The sequence below is a fragment of the Bombus vosnesenskii genome, unplaced genomic scaffold (genome assembly GCF_011952255.1).
Source record: "Bombus vosnesenskii isolate JDL3184/JDL3185 unplaced genomic scaffold, Bvos_JDL3184-5_v1.1 scf7180000013445, whole genome shotgun sequence".
Lineage (NCBI taxonomy): Eukaryota > Metazoa > Arthropoda > Insecta > Hymenoptera > Apidae > Bombus > Bombus vosnesenskii.
Genome location: NW_022883056.1, coordinates 268,554 through 288,555, shown reverse-complemented (window position 1 = coordinate 288,555; position 20,002 = coordinate 268,554). Strand labels below are relative to the sequence as shown.

Below are 20,002 nucleotides of genomic sequence, written 5' to 3'. Positions count from 1 at the left end.
ATATATCGTATAAATTGCAAATTATTTCGTTCACATAAACTGCCAGTTGTTTGAAAAATCTGAGATTTTTAAACAATCCAAATATACACACAGAAACAGGCAACACTTTTTTAATTTAAAAAAGTTAATTTTTAAATTTATAAATAGAATCAATATTATGAAACATGTGTAAAGGTCGATGTTTAATTTCAAGTAATGCAATAAAACGATTGCCTTCGAGTTCAGTTAATTAACAACGAACATTACGCATTTGTGTATATGCAAACAACTTGGAGTAACGAACTTGAACCTAAAACCTACACGCTAATTACACAAACACGTTACTTGCATAAACATAGCAATCGTGATACCTCGCATCCCACGTACGAATCGCCGGAACAACAAAATTAAAACTGCCAACTGACTACCCTCTCAGAAAAATTCACGCGACGTTTACGTTCGCAATGGTATTTTATTTCTCATGTATCGATACTATACATGTATCGATTCTATATTCGTTCAAACGCTTCCGTGAATCAGGATGCGAAGATAAGCTCGATTTAATCAGTTTATAGTACGCTAATATTCGTATGCAACTATTGTGATTATAATGAACCAAATCATTTTTTGTTGAAGTTGATTTGAAGCATATTGAAGTTTGATTTGATCATGTACTTTTCCAATTAAAATATGTCTCATCAAGAAGAATCAACTGTCCAAATACCTTTCAGTAGCAGTATATTTGCTTAACGTTGTGATATTTTCTCATAATGACTGCCTCATCATGTCATCTGGTCGTATATTAGCGACCTCGTTACGTTTCTCCCAACTGCTACATCCACCCTCTTCCACCTACCTGTTTCATGTAACAAACAAAAAACAGAGGGGACCTTGTCGAAGAAAGAAGAGAAAAAAGAAAAAGGAAATCTGAGCAACGTTTCGCCCTCTCGCGGATTTATCATCCCTCACATCCGGCGAACGGTTGACCTTTCTCTCCGGCTGATTCCGGGCCGGCCTCTCCGCCTCTTTGAAATCGATATTTGCTTCTTTTCCTTCCGGCTGGTCGAGCCGCGCCGCCGCCAGTCTCTCTCTCTCTCTCTCTCTCTTTTATTCTCTTTCTTCCACCATTTCCACCTCGTAACGGAAGAACACGGCCAAAGAAGAAGAACGCGGAACGGACCGTGTTGTCGAAACAGAATTGGCCCGATCAACGTGGGCGGCCCCCGGATCTGATTAAACTACATCGCCTCGAACTCGAACCGGAGAATTAGATTTTCCAAAGTAGCGAGATGCTCTCTCGAACTCGATCAGCTTTCGAAAAGTAGTAGACGCCCGCGAGAACGCACGCGGATTTTCGAAGGGAAAGTTCGCTAACTGACTTAACGAATTTTTTACCGAGAACCCGGTTGGGGATGCGTAGGGGCTGGATCGGAATATCGAACGAGCTATCGGGCCACACGAATGGCTCGGGATGAGTTTAGACGATGGTCCTTTTTACGGAGCTGGCGGTATTCTTTCGGTTGTTCGTCCTTTTTGGGTTCTAGATGAAGGTTAGGAGTTTTAGGGATTCTTTTCGTATATTTCTTTCTGTATGTTTTACAGTGGCGCACGAAAGTACCCGAACACTTAACACAGAATTCTTTCGAGAATATATTGTGTGCATTGTGGGAAACTTTTTGAAATTTCCTTAACGCTGTAATGAGATATAACTACCACGACTACAATGGTAAAGTTTGGAACAGAACCGAACAGTTTTTCACGTTTAATGCATGTATAGAAGTTATGTGTAATAGAATTGAATGGCTTTCGATGTTATAAATGAAAATCAGGCGTTTCATGGGATTCTCCTTATGTTTGTTTTCTGTATTAAGCTTTGAACGTAGCATTTTAGAACGATAGAAATTGGATAATCTGTTCAAGATTATCCACACAATTATTTCATCGTCGTTTTAGTGAACAGTGAAAGGATCAACAAGAAGATATTTATCAGGCAAATTTCCTATTTTTCATCGCTTTAACCTTTACTATAATTTGAATGTGAAATATACGTAGGTACATGCGTGCATTTGTCAGCTAAACACGTTACTTTCATGTCGAACCAGGCTATCAAGAGCAAACGCTATTTTCTGTCTCTGTTCCAGACGAAAGCTCACCTTGACGTATTGGCAGATGCCATTTTGCGATGGGCAAGAGGACGCTAATTCCTTTGTTGACGATGAACCTCTGACCTATGCATAAAATCATAAGTCTGACGAGTTTACTTCTTTATACATTCACGTATATATATATATATTTATACATATAATATATATATATTTGTATATATATAATATATGTATAATATAGCATATAATATGTATATGATATATTCCCATGTATGTGTACGTGTACTCACACTCTTGCGTACCCGCACACATATTCAGGGTTTTCGTTTCGTTGCTAGCGGACGTTTCTCTTGCGAGCAGTTCCAGAGGGGGATGAAGGCAGTTGAGGTAATTCTTCCTTACGTTTCGCAGAAAAATGCGATAAAAGAGAAGGAAACTTATTAACAAGATCAAGACTAATTGTTGGATTTCGATTGAAAAAAGATCGGGTATGAAATGAATAATCCCAAATAATTGGACTTAGATGTGAAATTGTGGATTCGGTGCAGTTTTGAAAATAAAGAAACGATAGCTTATTTGATGTATTCGTTTAATTCGAACGAACATGTACTTTCAAAATTCTTCGACAGTTTTGCAAGCGTAATATTAAAATATTTGCATCTTTCTAAATGTATCATTTTGATCTAATTGGTATCCCTGCTATAAAGAAAAGGCTTCATTAAAATTGAATATATTGAAACCTCCAGGATAAAACGAAAGGAGAAATCATTAGACTGCTATGCTAAATGCTTATGTACTTATGAGACACAAGAATGCTCGCAAAAGACACAGCATTCTAAAACACAGATTGCCTCGAACCTCTGTTTAAATTGTACTTCTTCAGTTACATTCGTGAAGATATGAATCTGTAGAAACATCCGCACTCTAAAAATCATTTAGTCTCCAAAAAACGGAACGAGAGGAGAGAATCTGGATCTACCATCGATCTACGGTGCTTCTAAAATTTTTCTAAAATTCTTCTAAAATTCCAAGAAAACCTAACGTCACACGAATCTGACCCTAGCGAAATCGCATTCCAAATTCCACGAACAACTTCACGAATCACTGGAATTACTTTACGCGGTCACGTTTCACCGTGGATGCGACTGCAAAGCATCCCCTCCTATATTCTCGGCGATTTAATCCGCTCGCAAAAGGAACGCGTGCTGACTAGAAGACGAATATCCTGCTCGCATTCTCCCCGTTCTCCCGCATCATCTATTTTGCAGAGAGTTTTCCCTTTCTCCCGTGTATAACCGTAAAGGAAAACACACACACACACACAGACATACACACACAAACACAAACACATAATGAGAGATAGAGAGAGCTTGCGTGTGTGCATGCGGAAACGTGTGAAAGAAAGAGAGAGAGAGAGAGAGAGAGAGTGCGCGCGCGAGAGTGAGATGTTCACGTTGAAATCAAACTCAGGGGAACGTAAAGATGAATCGTCTCTCGAGCAACACTCAGCCAAAAAATATGGCGGATCCGTGCTCGATTCTTCGAGGGGTGCGGATTGATTCTGACGCGGCCTCGTTTACACGCGTTCGCTACGTATTCTCCCGCGAGAATATCGCTGAATCGATAATATTTCGATAGACAGGCCGTTGCTTGTTAATTAAATGGACGTGTTCTGCGGCTTGACGTTTAGAAGATGATAGCGAAGCCAGGAAGTTGCGATACGTTTGCCGCGATTAACGCGAGCTTTCGACTGGTTCGGTGATACGTTCTGAGATACATACTGTTGATGGATGACCGGAAGAGGGATATCGCGCGATTCTATCGTGAAACTTGTTCGTTCGATTTTTCTTTCTTTTTTTTTTTTCCTTACATAGAATCGCAGAATTGATCGGAGTTACGGCGGATCAATTGTGGAGAATTTCCGAATTATTAAAGTTTGTGTTAAAGATATCGAAATTATTGGAGTATCTGAGAAGTTTAAGAATTTTTCGTATTATTATTATTCGTAGAAATCTTTGAGTATTTTATCGTTATACGGTTCGTCGCAAAAAATAGTCGAACATTGTAAAAATAACGAAGCAGAAGCATCGTATCGAGGAAAATGTTCTATTTTATTCAAAACACGTTTCTCTTGAGGCGATACAACGATTTGCACCCTCAACTAATGCGTCAAATAATTGTTGCGCGTCTTTTTATGGAATTCCTTTGAGAATGCTCGTCACAGCCTTCCGGATGTCTCGAATGTTGTCACAGCGTTTCTCCTTCGTTGTTGTTCGAAGCCGAGGAGATAGAAAGTAATTGCACGATGCTAAGACCAGCGAACAGAGTAGCTAGTGCAATATTTTAATTTATTTGTTTTCAAGAGAAGCAGTTATGGCCGCTGCATTATGAGCCGGTACATTATTACACAATAACACCATATTTTTCCGCGCGTGAACCAACTCTACTCCAATGTTAGTTGTTATAATTCTGCTCCTAATGATGACGATGACGAAGGGTGTATTTCTATGTGATGAAATTTTCGTATTGATGTCGCTACTGGTTTTTTTTTAATCTTAAGTAGTTCCGTTATTTTTGGAACAGACTGTATATTTTTATTCTACCTTTTGGTAAAATTGTAAAATGTAGCAGGATGCTGGAAGATTTGAAAATTATTAGAGTTTGTTAAAAATATTGGAAATATTGGAATATTTAATTGTCGATGTTATTATTATTTGTGAAAGCATTAGTATATTTTGAGAATGTATAATTTTGTGTCGTTTTAAAAGACTTTGGAAGTAATTTGTTGCGGATATTGAAACTGTTGGAACATTTAGAAAATTCTTTTGTTACTATAGGAGATTTTTGAAAGGTTGAATGTTTCAAAGTAATTTATTATTATTTTTCTATTGTTTGAAAGAATTGGAATTATTGATAGACTGTTTATCTAAAAATTGAGAATTAGCTTAGTGTAGATGTTGGAAATATTGAGAAATTTAAGAAGTTAGTATAATTATTCGGTTTGTAAAATACTTCGTTGTAAATGTTGAAAATTTTGAAGTAGACATTTTACGAAACATATTAAAATTAGTTTTCCGTATTCTTTTAGGATAATTATGAGCTTAGTACGAATATTATATATAAACAATTTATACGTTGGTTTCGTAGAAAAGACATTGAGAAATTGAAATACCTGTTCTTTTGTAAAATCCTTTCAAATTAATTTAAGTTATTTATACAAGATTTATAACTTCATTTATTTCATCGAGAATCTCAGCGTTTTATTCTTTTGTACAATTTCTTGAAGTAAAGGTATAAAACGAAAATCTTTTATGAATAATTTTTCTCTCCTGTTAGAATTCTACAATTTCCTGTCATCGAGAACGAACGATCAATTTTCTTGCTGTCGGAAACCCATTTCTACGTCCAGAATCATCTGTCACTACAAGGGAAAGAATTTCATCTGTCATTTCGGACAGGATTTCGTTGTTCTCTGACACTGTTTTCCAACACGATACCTCCTACATTTAACGACTATGTAATTTATGAAAAATAATGACAATGATTAATCTCGAATTAATAATAATAATGAATTGTACATGTCTCGATTAACGAATTGTTGTTTACAAATTAGATAACAGAAACAGATGCATAAATTCACCTTTTTTGCTGACAAAAATCTACATAAAAATATAATAATATAATAATAATAAAATATTGCGATATAAGGGCGGGAAACGATTAAAAGTATTCGCTCGAATAATTATAGTACAAGGTTAACAATTTAATCACTTTAATCCAAAAATCTCTCATTCAAAATATATTTTAAAATATGAGAACCTTCCTCGATTTCCTCGTTCTCTGAAGAGCAGGAAAAGTAATCTATTGAGATTAAAGATTATTAAAGATTAAAAAATAATTGCGTTCTTTTCTCTCTTATCTATTTTTCATATTTATTTATTGTAACTAATTAATTATTATTCTCTTAATTTATACTAAATTTTAATACTCACACGAGTACGAAAATTCCTTTTACGATATTTGCACGAAACGGATGAATATTGTTGGTGGTATATTTCTATTGACCGAAATTTACGATTCCTGTTATAAAGTCTCTATCAACCGAAATGTAGCCTCAATTTAAATATCCTCAGAAGTGAATCCCTATTAAAAGTTTGCCACCAACCAAAATTTACATTCAATTTAGATACTACTAATAGAAATACACGAATTTCTGTTACGAAGTTTTTATCAACTGAAATTTACATCAAATTTGGGCACTATAGAAATAAGATTCTACTAAATCCTCTGTCGAACAAAATTTATATTAAATTTACACACTAGATCCTTCCAAAATCTCTTGAAATCACTTACAATTCTCCAAGTTACCAACTGAAATTACAATATAACTCTACTCATCGAAACTCATTAGGGGCAGTTCACGTAATTAGACTTCATACGATAGCTATGATAGGAGACGAGTTACTATCCTTTTTATTTATGATATTTCATTCAAATAACGCAGTCATAGATTCAATCCTCTCAGACAGTATCTGATGCGAAATGCTAGAAACCATAAAAAGATAATTAAATCGTTTATTTCGAATTCTACTTCGTTTTATCGCACTATCAAATGATTAATCGAGCCCTAACTAAAATTTTGTTCTAATAAATGGAGTTCTACTATAATACACAAGAAAAATTTATAAATTAACCGCTTTGAAGATCATTGTGAAATAACATTCCACGCATAAAATCAAACCTTATGGTAACTGATTGCACGATTAAAGAAACGATGTTTAATCTCTCTTTCCTCGTCATAAATGAAGTGATTTAAAGCGTGTCAGCTTTATTGGTTATTTAAAAACTAAATTAAATAAACATAACACGTGAGTACGGAAGAATTACATATAAAATAAACATCAAGTTGCAGACGCGTCCAGGACAAACTATATCGATTTTCGTCTAACAGAAAACGCGTGAAAACGAGGCCGCCCATCATGGTAACCAGGTATCCTCATGTTAAAGTACAAATTAAGGGTGTCCGAGGTTTCAAGGGGCGTATAACAGTAACGTTCGTACGGCGGCACCAGAAGATCCATCCGGTTCGATATTGGCGCCGTCGCGTCGATCCATCCGCAGTCTCTTTGACTGCGACTTAACAAAACAATCGAGCGATTCCCGCGAGCCGTGTGAACTCAAAACCTTCGACGACTTTATTTTCGTACGACGCGAACGCAGACTACAGATTTCGAAGACTGAGAACGAAAATAAAAAAAAGCCACTTTTAGTTGGCGCGTGGAATCCTATTGGACGACGACTTCCGATTTCAAGGGACGACAAGCGTTCAATACGATTTCTGTGCATCGATCGTTCAGCCATTTATGCTCGAGTACACGCGGTAAGATCGGACATTTTTTGCATGCGCGTTTAATCAAACTGTTTCTCACGATAAATAATCTTATGAAACTTAACGAAAGATCGATGGAGAAAGAATCGATGAGCAATCATAAATGGGCTGAATCATCCCCCTCTTGGTTTCCTCCTGCTGGATTTCTCCTGTTGCGTTCCTGACGATCCCTGTTCTTCTTCTTGTTTCTTTAAACCTCCTCGTTAGACCGTACGTATTATATAGCTTAGCGGTAAATGTTTGACTGTGTCTCAAGCGATACCTTAACTTTAATCTACAAATCTGTTCGTGAATCACGTAAATATGTGAAACGTTAGAGCTTGTAAAGATCGAGGAAATATAGTTGTGTCCTGTAACCTTGGAATGGTGAGTTTTGAATTTTACCAAAATTGCAGAGAAATTTTATCAGAATGGGAGAAAACAAAATTCGATGCTTTTTCGACATTTCGATATTAATACTTTTCCGGTGGGTAGGTATCACTGAGAAAAATGGTTTTATTTCGAAAAGAAATTAATTAAATTAATTGCAATATTCATATGAAAATTTTGACTACTGTTTTTACGTTTGTTTTAATATTATTTCATTACTCGTAAGGTACCAATTGGCCTGGCCTGTCGTTGAAGTGTTAATTCGTATATTATCTAAAGAAAAATGAATCAAACTTGGATTTTATTAAACAACCTCTTGAATGAATTGAATTTTTCAGATAGGGAAAGAACAAATTTATTCACGGATTTAAAAATTGTATTTATTTAAAGGATCACGTACTCAAAAACTCTTTCCAAGGTTGTCTAAAAAAAATATAGAAAAAGGAAGGAAGAGTAAGTCCTACAATATAAACAAAACCTCGAGAAAATTACGAGCTCGCTTGTCCACGTCACGAAAAAATGATCAGGCTGTCGACTATCGAGGCGTCTCGTGAGAAACGAGACAAGCGTTTGCTGTACTGCCGTGTGTTTGCTTGTTTATAAAAAAAAAAAGAAAAAAAGAAAAAAAGGGAACGTGAAAACGCACGTGGTCCGGAGAATGTGCAGCCTTCTAGAATTTGTTGAAATACATTACATATATATACACTTTTGTTTCGTCGAACTAGTCTGTAAGGATTTACGATTTAACAAAAGAAAAAAAAAAGATAAAAATACTAAAAAAAAAAAGAAAAAGGAAAAGAATAAAAAACCTCCTAGGATTATGCGAATAAAAATATATACCGATCTATCGATAGAATATAAATCTCGGATTGAAAGAATGAGAAAAATATTGGCGAACACCGACGAGACTCAACTACGTAATATTACAACGTGTATGAATTGAAAAGGAAGAAGATCGAATCGTGGAAGTAACAGAAGAAGTGGAAGAGACGTTTAGAGGCAGAGAGGAAAAAATTCGCGAATATACGTCAAGCGAAAATTCCCTTCTTGCAAAAGGTCAATTCAGTATTACAGAGCGTTTAGATTGTACATTGTGAAGTTTCATTTCGCGCTCGAACGAACGATACGAAGCGATCCGACGCGATTGGCTCGCGTTGTTTCTTGGTTCTCGATCGTTTCCAGACGGCCAATCTTGCGGTACTTGATCTCTAAACTTTCCAGTCTGGATCGCTCGTAGATCTTGAGGATCCGCGAGCTGCTATATCTCGTTTCTAACAACACGTCAAGTGCGAGAGATTCGCTCGCAGTAGACGCTTTTCCGTTTCGTAGTTTGACGTAATTCGAGGAAGAAAAGCGCGTTTACTCGACAACTTTGCTTAATCGAGTCATCTGAATACAGGGTTGCACCCTTAACCCTCCGGGACCCATTGTCACATTTCACAGCTTCGAACGTTTCGTCTTTTTCAATGATAGAATGATTAGACATATATATATATACGTTGATTGCTTTGAACGTCTTGCTTTTTCGTTGTTGTTTATTTTGGGTGCATTCTCGTTTATAAATCACCGGACCACCAGGTAATTTTAAACAGAAACTTTATTAACCCACTCGCGTGTCAATTTCCTTCTCCTAATTCTATTTGTATATTTATGCTAATCTTTTTTGACGCAGAAATTAAATCAAAATTGCAGCTTGGAACTTTATTCGAACGGAATATGTTCCCGTTTGAGATTGTAAATACGCGATAACGATGATGAGAGGAACTTTTTCATGATGATTCAATTTTAATTCAAACGAAATACATTTTGCGTTAAGATCGAATTAGAATCGAAATTGTAGAGTGCAGCAGCGATGATGATTAAATCTAATTTTGAGCGCGATTGAGTTTAAATGGATCTTCAATCAAATTTTAGAAGCTTAGTATAATTTGTTTTCTCTTGTGGTAAAGATACTTGGTAAATATCAGTTTCGCTTTTGTAATTAGATATATAACATTAATTTATTTCGATCTTAAATAAACTAAATATCTGGTGACTTATGGATGATGGTTTGCACATTTGCAACAGCTTGAACAGCTTCCAATGTCTTTTAGAAATTATTTAGGAGACCCTGAGTTCACGGAGGGCTAAGCGAACTGAACATATCAGAATCTACGCTACGTATTTTTCATCAGAACAGAATATTTTTAATATTCACCGTGAACGACGCGCATATTTAGAACACTTCCTGTTGCTCAGCGGTTGTCTCTGGGGCATTCGGCGGCACGCATGCGAATTCCTTTTTCGGTGTACGATGTTTCAACAAGTGTTATCATGTTAAACGCTTAACCGGTCGTCTTGAGGCTTTTGTTTCGTGTGACTTCCATGATTAATCTTGGCGAAGGAGTGAGAAGTTCAATGAAATTTCATATTTCATTCCATTTCTGACGTCTGGCGGATATGTAATTGAACGTTTGCATTCAAATTACGTCTTCGAGAATCAAATGCTACTTAAATCGCTTTATAATAAGAATTCTAATACATTAAAATGATCCCAGAAATACTTGAAACATCAAGTTGTATATTACTAATCCTGAATTATTCCAAAGACATACATTATGTATCAATAAAAAAACACACACACAAAGAGATTCTCAATTAATGAGAAAAAATTCGAAATAATTTTTATTTTAAAATTATTATCGTTTTCGTTACTATCGCAGAATGTTAAAAATGTAAAAGGGGAGGTTTAAAACTTTTAAAGCGCATAGTACATACTTACAAAGAGCAGGGAAAAATATTTGATCAACATAAATTCTATTTAAAAGACAGACACGTTAAACAGATATTAAGCAAAGAGAAAATAGAATTTTGTGCCTCGTTGCAAGCTTTTATCAATGTCAACGATAGTCTCTCTTTTAGATTTCTTTATGATTAATTTCTTATTCCTAACAAACACATGTTCGTATTATTCCCATATACAAAGTTGCACTTTATTGTAAAGAAATTATTATTAAACTCTATGTTGATTAAACATTTTTTACTCCTCTCAGTGAATAGTTTTAGACGTTTATTGTTTAATCACTTAGCGCGCATTTTAACCGCTTAACTTGCGTCTAACAATCTACTTTAACCTTTTATCTTTACAGATTTAAATTACTGTACCTTACACTAAAATATATATTATATAAAAAAAATATCACTTCTCTTCTTATTATCAATTGTTTCTCATTGTACAAAAATTTCATTATTTTCTATCAACAAACTGAAGAAAAACTCTGCATGTTTGCTGCGTATGATCAATCTGAACTCGAACCGAAACATTGCAAACGAAAGATTCTCTCATTGAACCTTCGCTCTCGTGAGTTTTTTCGAGTTTCTCGATCAGGACGAAACATTGCAATTAATACAGCCGGTTGAGCGTCTCGACGAATCGAGAAATCGATGTAACAGAGCGACGAAGCTCGGAGAACAATCAGAACAATCACGTTAGACGACACCGGCAGTAAGTGTCGTGCAAATGATAAAAAGAAGCGTCCAGTGGATGGTGAGAACAATCTATCAAGACGTAACACACGTTTAAGGTTCGATGCAAACGTACGATGCGACGTCATTGGAATTTTGTGTCGAAATGATATTATAAAATTTTGCATATTTATTTGTACATTTATGATTAAATCGGCAGTTTATCAATTCATATATTTAAACATATAAAACAAATAAATATATTCGAATGCATCGAACATACATAGATGTGCAAGAATATATGAAAAATGTAGAAATATGCAGAAAACTATATGCATATGTATAAACATATAAAATATTCGATAATTCGTTATAATATTCGATAAATGGAACAAATCTTTGCTTACGTTCTATTTCCTTAGATGTGTTGGTAAAAATCTGAAATTGCATAAACATTTGCAGTTTACTAATGATACTATGCACAGAAGCGTGTCATCCGGTTATCGCAGATATAAAGTTATTGAATTATATAACGTTACTCGGAAAGGATGACAGGAACTCTCAAATCAACGTAAAATATTTATATCGATGGTGAATATTTCGCAGAAAATTATTGAAACAATTATAAACGATAATAAAATAATTAACGGTAAAATTGTCAAACTGGTCGAATTAACGAATCTCAAATTTTTTATTACAATATTAGAGATTTATGACCGCATCGTAAGGAAGTTGATTAATTTTTTCACTGATTTAATTCTCTCTGTCATAAACTCGTGTGCATTGCATCATGAGAGATATAAATTTATCGAATCTGCTCTACATTTACCGATACAAAATCGCAAAGAAATCGCATCACTGGTACACACGAAACCTTAAATACTAGCTACAAACCAACAACGCTACATCGCATCGTTCTGAAAGCAGCTTCTTTTTTTATACGACGACTAGCTTTAATCTCTACACAGCGTGTGGAGACAAATTTTCCCTGTCATTGTCCTGTTAAATGGAACATAAAATGAGATGAGACGAGAACTGTTGTACACACCGTTGAGATACGTAGGCGTTGCTACTTAACGTGCATTTTTATTGTCGCCAGCTCCGAGGATATATTTTTAGACGATACATCCGTATTAGGCTGGCTCATATTTTCGTCTTTTGAATTTATTTCGCGCCATCCCGCGGAATCGTTGCAATTAATAAACACACAATCTGTGCCATAAATTTTGTTCCTCCACCTCGATCGGATCAAAATAATTATTCAAATGCTTATGAAATCGGTTTTATTCTTTTATCCTCAAAAAGTATTAGTTATATTAAAAGAACTGTATCAGACAAAAGTTGTAGATCTAGACAAGACGCGTTTTATATGTTCTACTACCTTTTTTCGTACGAAATAAAGTTTTCGAAAAGAATGAAGAAAAACCAAGAAAGATCGTAAAAATTTTTTTCTAATTTTGAAAATTAAAAGACGTTGAAGTCAATTTTCGTTCACGAGATAATCGAATAAATCCGATTTTATAAGCATTTAAATAATTATTTTAATGTTTAAGAGCCCAGAGGTACGCCTATCCGTTACCCGATCGAGCTCAAATTTTGCGTAGGTCATTTCTCTTTATTAATTGGATTTATTGGAATTATTATAGAGGAAGGAGAGCGAAAGAAACCTTGAATAAATTTTTCATCAAATATAAATAAGAACCAGCCTAATCCGTATATACGCAGACATATCATACAGACATACTATATACGCAGAGTGGGACATTTTATGTAAATTTTTCGACCGTTTTTCCTTTTCGCGTGACAAAACGCCGCCGAATCTCGACCGAATCTCGCCTGTTTCTTTTTCATGCTTCTCGAATAAATGCGCGATACTTGTTTCATCCAGATCGAGCTTTCTTACTCTTCTACGTTCTCCCGGCACTTTTCTTTCGTGATTTTCCTGGTAGTATAGATATACGATAACCACATGTAATATTGAATACCCGATTTTTAAGGCTTGATATATTAAATTACTACATAAATTCTGTGTCCGTTGAAATACATCTAGAGATTTGATTTGCAACATCCATTTCTGCATATACTACGTTATACTTCTTTTATAAAAATTCACCGTTAAATTTGTCAGTAAAAGAAAGGAGTTGTTATAATTTTGATAACCTGAAAATTATTCGAGATTTATCGTTCAAACCGTTTTACTGGAAGAACATAACATAATATGCAAAAATATGTAGATTCAATGTACATAGAATATTCCTTAGAACAACAATTACTTAACAGATGAAACGATCCGTTATTTAAGTAGAATTTTTCAAATTATATTTATAATAATATTAATTTGCATAAATTTCATGGTCTAATTACATTAGTACTTTAAATTGAATTTATGCATGTATGGGTAATATTCTTTTTATGTTTTACCTATAGTCGTGAAAAGCGTAAAAAGAACAGTCATTCGATGTCCATGGCGCAAAGTTAAACGCGTAAAGTTAGGCTAAGCTAAAGTAAAGTAAGTGGGTGAAGGCAAGAGAAGTTGGATTTTTATCGAAATTTGGGAAATTGAATTTTAATGAAAAACGAGCCAGATCGTAACATTTTGGTCTCTTTAATTGAAATTATAGGATCAGTTGGCGACAAACGACTCAAAGCGAACAAAAAGAATAGATCACGAGAGGATGACGTGTAAACGCATGAAAATTGGATAATGTTTTAATCCGGTTGGTATTACGTGACGCGGTGAGAAGTAATTAAAGTGGCGTTTGAATCCAATTGAAGTTATGCGCTCGCTTGTGAATCGTTAATTACATCGCGAAAATGCGTTCCTCGGAAGTTAACTTCGTGTGAGTTAGGCTAAAGTTACATGATCCCGTGAAGATATTAAGGGATGCAAGGAAGTCAAAGGGAAATTAATGTTTGGCAAATTAATGCGATATAAACGAGATAACGTAAAATAAAAATTCTTTAACTAGTGAAACGTCATATAAGAAGAAAATGTATAAATCAACGCATTAATTAATATAGGGTTTTTTTGAACGAGTGGTATAATCCAGAAAAAGATACGTTTACTATGTATGAAGAAATAAATTGAAAATGTAGAGTGAACATGAATAACCATGATTTTTTACCTATACGAGATTGGATATAAATCCGAATGAAATGTTTTTCAAGTAATTCGATACGTCAATCGGAATATAAAAGAGTTATTGTTTCTATCGCTTTCTATTTCATCTATTAATACCTGCCTCTTTCTTTTTTTTTTTTTTGCTTCTTTTAGGTGATAAATAAATTATATTCGAACTTTGAACGAAACAGAAAAGTTATGTATTTTCAGCAATTTTCTCTGTGGAACATTCGGCGAACGCATTCAACAGGTGATTTAAAAAACATCATCTTCCCAGCCGTGAATTAAATGCTATCGTAACTTTTAATATTTTCCTATGAAATCAGCCGCTAAATGTCGGCTAATTAGTCGGCGGATGTAACGCGGCTTAAAACAAACGCGAACAAGCGGCTTTGTTAATAATTAATCAATTTCTCCCGCGGAGGTCGCTGGTAAAATTCTGACGCTTTACTTGCACCGCTGATTCAACCCAGTAGACAATCACTACCTGTATTTATCTCATTAATATGTAAGAGAAACGTTCAACGTTATTGATATTTAAAATGAAAATTAAACAACATCGGATGAAATATTTTTCCAATGTAATTATAACTTGAATGATCGATATACATAAATATTTAGGAGCTTTTCCATATATTTTTCAACTGAATTGCCAGTATCTAGAAAATAATCCCAGGTCGTGATTCGACGGTTGCGCGTTCCATTTCTAAAGAGTGGCCAGAAATACTTGACAAGGAAAGTGCAATATATTCGATCTATCATTTTATTTGAACCTTTCAACATCGGTAGATATCGTTATTCTGTTTATAAAAATACCATGTAAACACCTTGTTTATACAAACATAATATAAAAATATTCTGTTTATAAAAATATAAGAACTGCATGCACTCTCGTTATAAGAGATGTATTCTATATCTTTCTAAACAACTTTGACATATTTTAAAACGACAGCATGTTTTTCATGAAACAATTGATCGATCGATCGATCGTTTCTCGTATTACGAGACGCTTTATTCGGAATTTCCCAACGATGTCTGGCTTTTTACTTCGTGGAAGGGACGGACGATCGCACGATGACCAGGAAGAACTTGAACGAAGAGAAAAAGAGCTTTGGTGTAACGTTCGGAGAACATATATCCAGGAGAAACGATCGATTGCGCGTGCGTTATACGTCAAGTGTAATATGTACTACGTGTATGATAAGCTGCGACGGTGCGATGGTGAAACTATAGGAGAGACGTATCGTGTGCGACGCTTTTTGAACTGTTGCAGCTGATCGTTTTAATCGTTTCGACAAAACAATTATACGTTGTACCTTACGTCGATTTAGACTAAGATTAACAGCGAAATTTCGATCAGATTCTCTGTCTTTATTCCACCTACGTGTTATAATTTACAGGTAACAATAAAGGTTTGCGTTGAGACACTTCGTTGCAATTGTATTTTTTCTCCCTTTTCCTTCCTCTTGTTGAGCGGCAGTATGATATAGATTCTACACAAAGAGAGTCATAATTTTTGCTACAGCCCTTTAGATCGGATTTTTATTCCATTTTATTACTAATCATTATTATTTTATAATTACTATTTCTTTTTCCTACCGCTCGAAAATTTCGATATTTAATTTATATCAGAGAAATTAGCCTTGTGGTAATTACAAGTGTTTTACGAACATTTTTTTTTTTCGGTATGTAATACTTTTTCAATTAGAATATTTATATGAAATTAGAGGCTTAATTCATATCAGAGCATGAGTTAATGATGTTTATTAACAATTGCGAATATAATGTTTGTCTATGGTTCTCTTTATATAGGAGTTGCGTGTATAAGCATTTGTTTAATTATTCCAAAATTAGTATGAAACATAATCTTAAACGTTAATAGACAAATTTTCTCTAATGATTAATCAAATCTGGTAAATGAAAGTCTCATTTTGTTAGACTGTAATTTTATGAAGATTTTAAAGTAGAACAACTTGTACTACTATTATTATTGATACAAATATTTAAAAAAAAAGCACAAATTCCCTCTAATCAATTTATAATTTTGTTGTCAATAGTGAGTAGATGAGCCTTCTTTTTCTTGTTATAGTTTTGATGTATAATTGTTTTATTCTATAAACTTCGCATGATATCGTATTAGTTTAATAATATATTACAAGATATAATGACTAAATTTCCGAATAAACTGTCTATTAAATATTCTCCTCTTGTTAGTTACTATCACAGCAAAAAGAAATTTTATTACAACGCAGATATATCAAGTTTGTAACTGAACCTATAAATATCAAATTATTCGAGTAATATTTTTATATACGTTTAAACTTGGAAACAGTGACGTAAAACTTGTTGTAAAAATAACTTTACCATTTCGAGAAGGTTATGTAAATGTTATGACAGTTTAATATCGGTTCGTGAAATTCCAGGCTGCTGGTTTTTCATTATAAAATGAATCAAGAGAGAGGTCAGAAAATGTCATCGACAATGGTGTTTTAACAAATATTTCTGAAAATATTATGTACGTGCACGTGTCTGATTTCGATGATACTACGTTGTACTTTACACCCGCCGAATTAACTACGGTTGACTTTTATTAACACGGCTACAACGATACTTGACTCTCCGATCGTTCAGAGTTGATCTTGAGTAAGATCGTTCGAAAACGTAAAGCTTCACTGACACTAACAACTGATGGTCACGATCGATCGAACGATACTTTACTCCACGAATGCTTGGAAACAATTAATAAGTCGAAAACTCAGACGAGACTGTCTCTCAGATCGCTGAGAGACTAAACGATTCTTATCTCGCGACCGATGGAGATGACGTTGACGATACGAAAGCTCGTAAAAAAACTCACCATGCTAGACTGATCGGGCGTCCAACAAGAATCCTAAAAGGGAAATAATAAATATGTGCACACTAATTGGTTTTCAACGAACGCAAGACAACGGCCAACTAGCATACTCGCTCGCTGGATGTCAACTCCAACTGCGTTTCCGAGCGACCGAAACGCGGCGAAACCATGGTGTGAAGATGGTGAGCGATACATGGACGAACGTGAGACTTCGAATTTAATTCGGTAAGAACTGCGGAAATTCTTCCCTGTGCTTAATTAGAATATTAACTTAATTAGAATTAATTAGAAAATTTAAAGCACTGTTGCAATTGTTAAAAGAAATCGTCCTGGGTGTTAACGTCCAGACTCTAAAATAGAGTCTTTGGTATTATTATTATTATTAATAGTAGTAGTAGTAGTGATAATAGTAGTAGTAGTAGTGATAATAGTAGTATTAGTAGTAGTAGTATTAGTAGTAGTAGTATTGTAAAGTAATTACCCACGAAAATTCCAACGTTTTTGTTTGTTCGGACGAAACACGATATTTGGTCAGATATTATCGACAACAAGCTATTTCTACCATTGTTCTTATCATTCGATTAAAACAGGAAAATTAAAGCGAAAGTAATTAAATGATAGGTGTATGAAAGTTTGTACGATCGGAAAGCTTTAAGAATTGAAAAATAAAATTTAGCATTTTTCGAATTTTTCCCGAGGGAACAGGCACGGAAATCTTCAACGTCTCGCAATCTCACGATATGTGAAGTTTCCCGTGAGGTTTTTGACATTTCGCGATCCAACTACGTGCAAGTTTTGATAAGTTTCACCGCCTGACAATTTCCTGACGAATAAACTTCCTCTTCGAGTTATCGTCAACTTTTCAGCGAGTTTTGGCAGCTTACAATTTTCCAATACGATATACATATATTCGACAGTGAACATATAACACGTACAGGCGAAACGAAAGCAACTTGAATTATAAATAATTTGAAATAATGGAAATTGCTGCGGATGAAATATTTAATAAAATTATATCGGCCAGAGAGTTTTAGTTACAAAATAAATTGCAAAATATTAACGAAGAAATTACCGATTACCTTCGAATTAGATATCTTAAAATTGATTAATCGAAAATAGTGAAGACAATTTTAACGCGAAATTACAACGATGTGTGTACGCTATAGAGTTAAAATAAAAAGCCAACATAACCGTCAAACGCAATTTTCGAATTTTTCAACGAAACTAATTTTATTTCACAGAAACTAGAAACTAGGAACAGAAGTGAATAAAGCGAGAGAAAAGCAAAGGATAAACAACTATATATGTGCCAATTGCACGTCTGACCAATAATGGCTAGCGCTCAAATCCTCCCAACACATTAGCTTGTATTTTACGATGTCGATTTCGCGGAATCAGATTTATTATTAATTAAAAATGTCCTCGGTCCGCTTCGGCGAATGTTCGTTCGGAATAAACATGAGCATTCGATCAAGATTAAAGAGCAAGAGTGGCCGCGATAAAACCGCGTGTTTATCGGCCGACATGCTCGTAGTACACGAGCCTCCGTCCGCTTGAAACGCAACCCTAAATTTAGGGGTTGAACCGGTGCAAATTTTAATTTTAATATCACGACGCTATTTTAAGCCGATTATCGATCAGCCGTCGGTCTTACCAGGGTAAAACTTCGACTGGAAACTTTCGTTCATCCCTCTCCTTGTTCCTTGTGAGATTTCGTTCGTCGTGTTGCGATAAGAAACGAGGAAGACGAGTTTTTAACATTTTCGAGTGATTGATCGAATTGATAAAATTCCTACCGCGTTTATGTGAACGATCCTTCCTTCCCCTTTGATAATTATGGTATTTTTGGCCATGAATTTCGTAACTTCTATAATTTTGGTAATTTCGGTAATTTTGTAGTTAATTTGGAAACTTGTGTAATTTTCGACATTTCGCGATGAGTATGTAATCAGTTTGGAAACTCCTGTAATTTCGTCGAATTAGTTTGATAATTCCTGTAATCCTGAAAATTTCGGTATCTTCGTAAGTAATTTAGTAATTTGTTAATTTTCCTGGTTCCCGTAATTAATTCACTCATTTTGCTGATGTTTCGTTATTAATTTAATAATTTCTCGATTACTTGGTAAGGAGTCATTTTTTTCATCAAATCTTATTTTCCGAACATGTAATAAATCGAAAGGATGGCAAAGTGTATACATATAAAGTGTAATTATAACAAGTATTTAAAAGTAATTAAAAAGTAATTTAAAAGAGTATAATTATAAAGACAAGTAACGGTGGATTATGAAAGATGCGATTAAAAGACCTAAACAGTAGTTGTACCATAAATTTAAATTAACACGGATTAAAGTATAGGTTAAATATATATGTAGATATGGTAATAACAATTTTTATTAAATAAATATCCTACCGAAGTTGGTGACGATAATATTTTTCAGAGAAGGAGTTTGATACTTGAATAAAACGCTTTTTAATGGGATACTTTTTATAGACACAACTTTTAACGACAGTTGAGATGTATATTTAACGATACTTTAATAGAAAGTTATGACGTATTTAGAAGAAATTTTATACGAGGATGTAGTTTTTTTCTAAACGGACAGTTCCTCGTTAACAGTTAACAAGTCTTTAAAAAAGAATCATAAACTACATAACAAGAAATTTTATTAGCATGTTCTATGTCCTTTCGTCATACTTCATTCGCAAATTAATGTTTCGCTTTAAAAATTAGAGTAGTTTCT

At 34.4% G+C, this 20,002-nt stretch overlaps 1 protein-coding gene across 5 annotated transcripts in view; it reads left to right on the top strand.

Annotated features, from left to right (window-relative positions):
- Window positions 1-4,350, top strand: part of LOC117238298 — a 64,833-nt gene extending 60,483 nt beyond the window's left edge. Inside the window, exons 4-6 of one of the 5 annotated variants that reach the window (XR_004494164.1) lie at window positions 1,582-1,705; window positions 1,933-2,027; window positions 2,121-4,350. Coding sequence is in view for 1 of the 5 variants with exons in the window: in XM_033503108.1 (XP_033358999.1) it covers window positions 2,121-2,180 (60 nt within the window). In the remaining 4 variants the exon portion in view is untranslated. Of the gene's footprint in view, window positions 1-1,581; window positions 1,706-1,932; window positions 2,032-2,120 lie in introns of all 5 variants that reach the window. The other 4 variants (XR_004494163.1, XR_004494166.1, XR_004494165.1 and 1 more) reach the window with 4 other exon arrangements.
- Window positions 4,351-20,002: the final 15,652 nt, after the last annotated feature.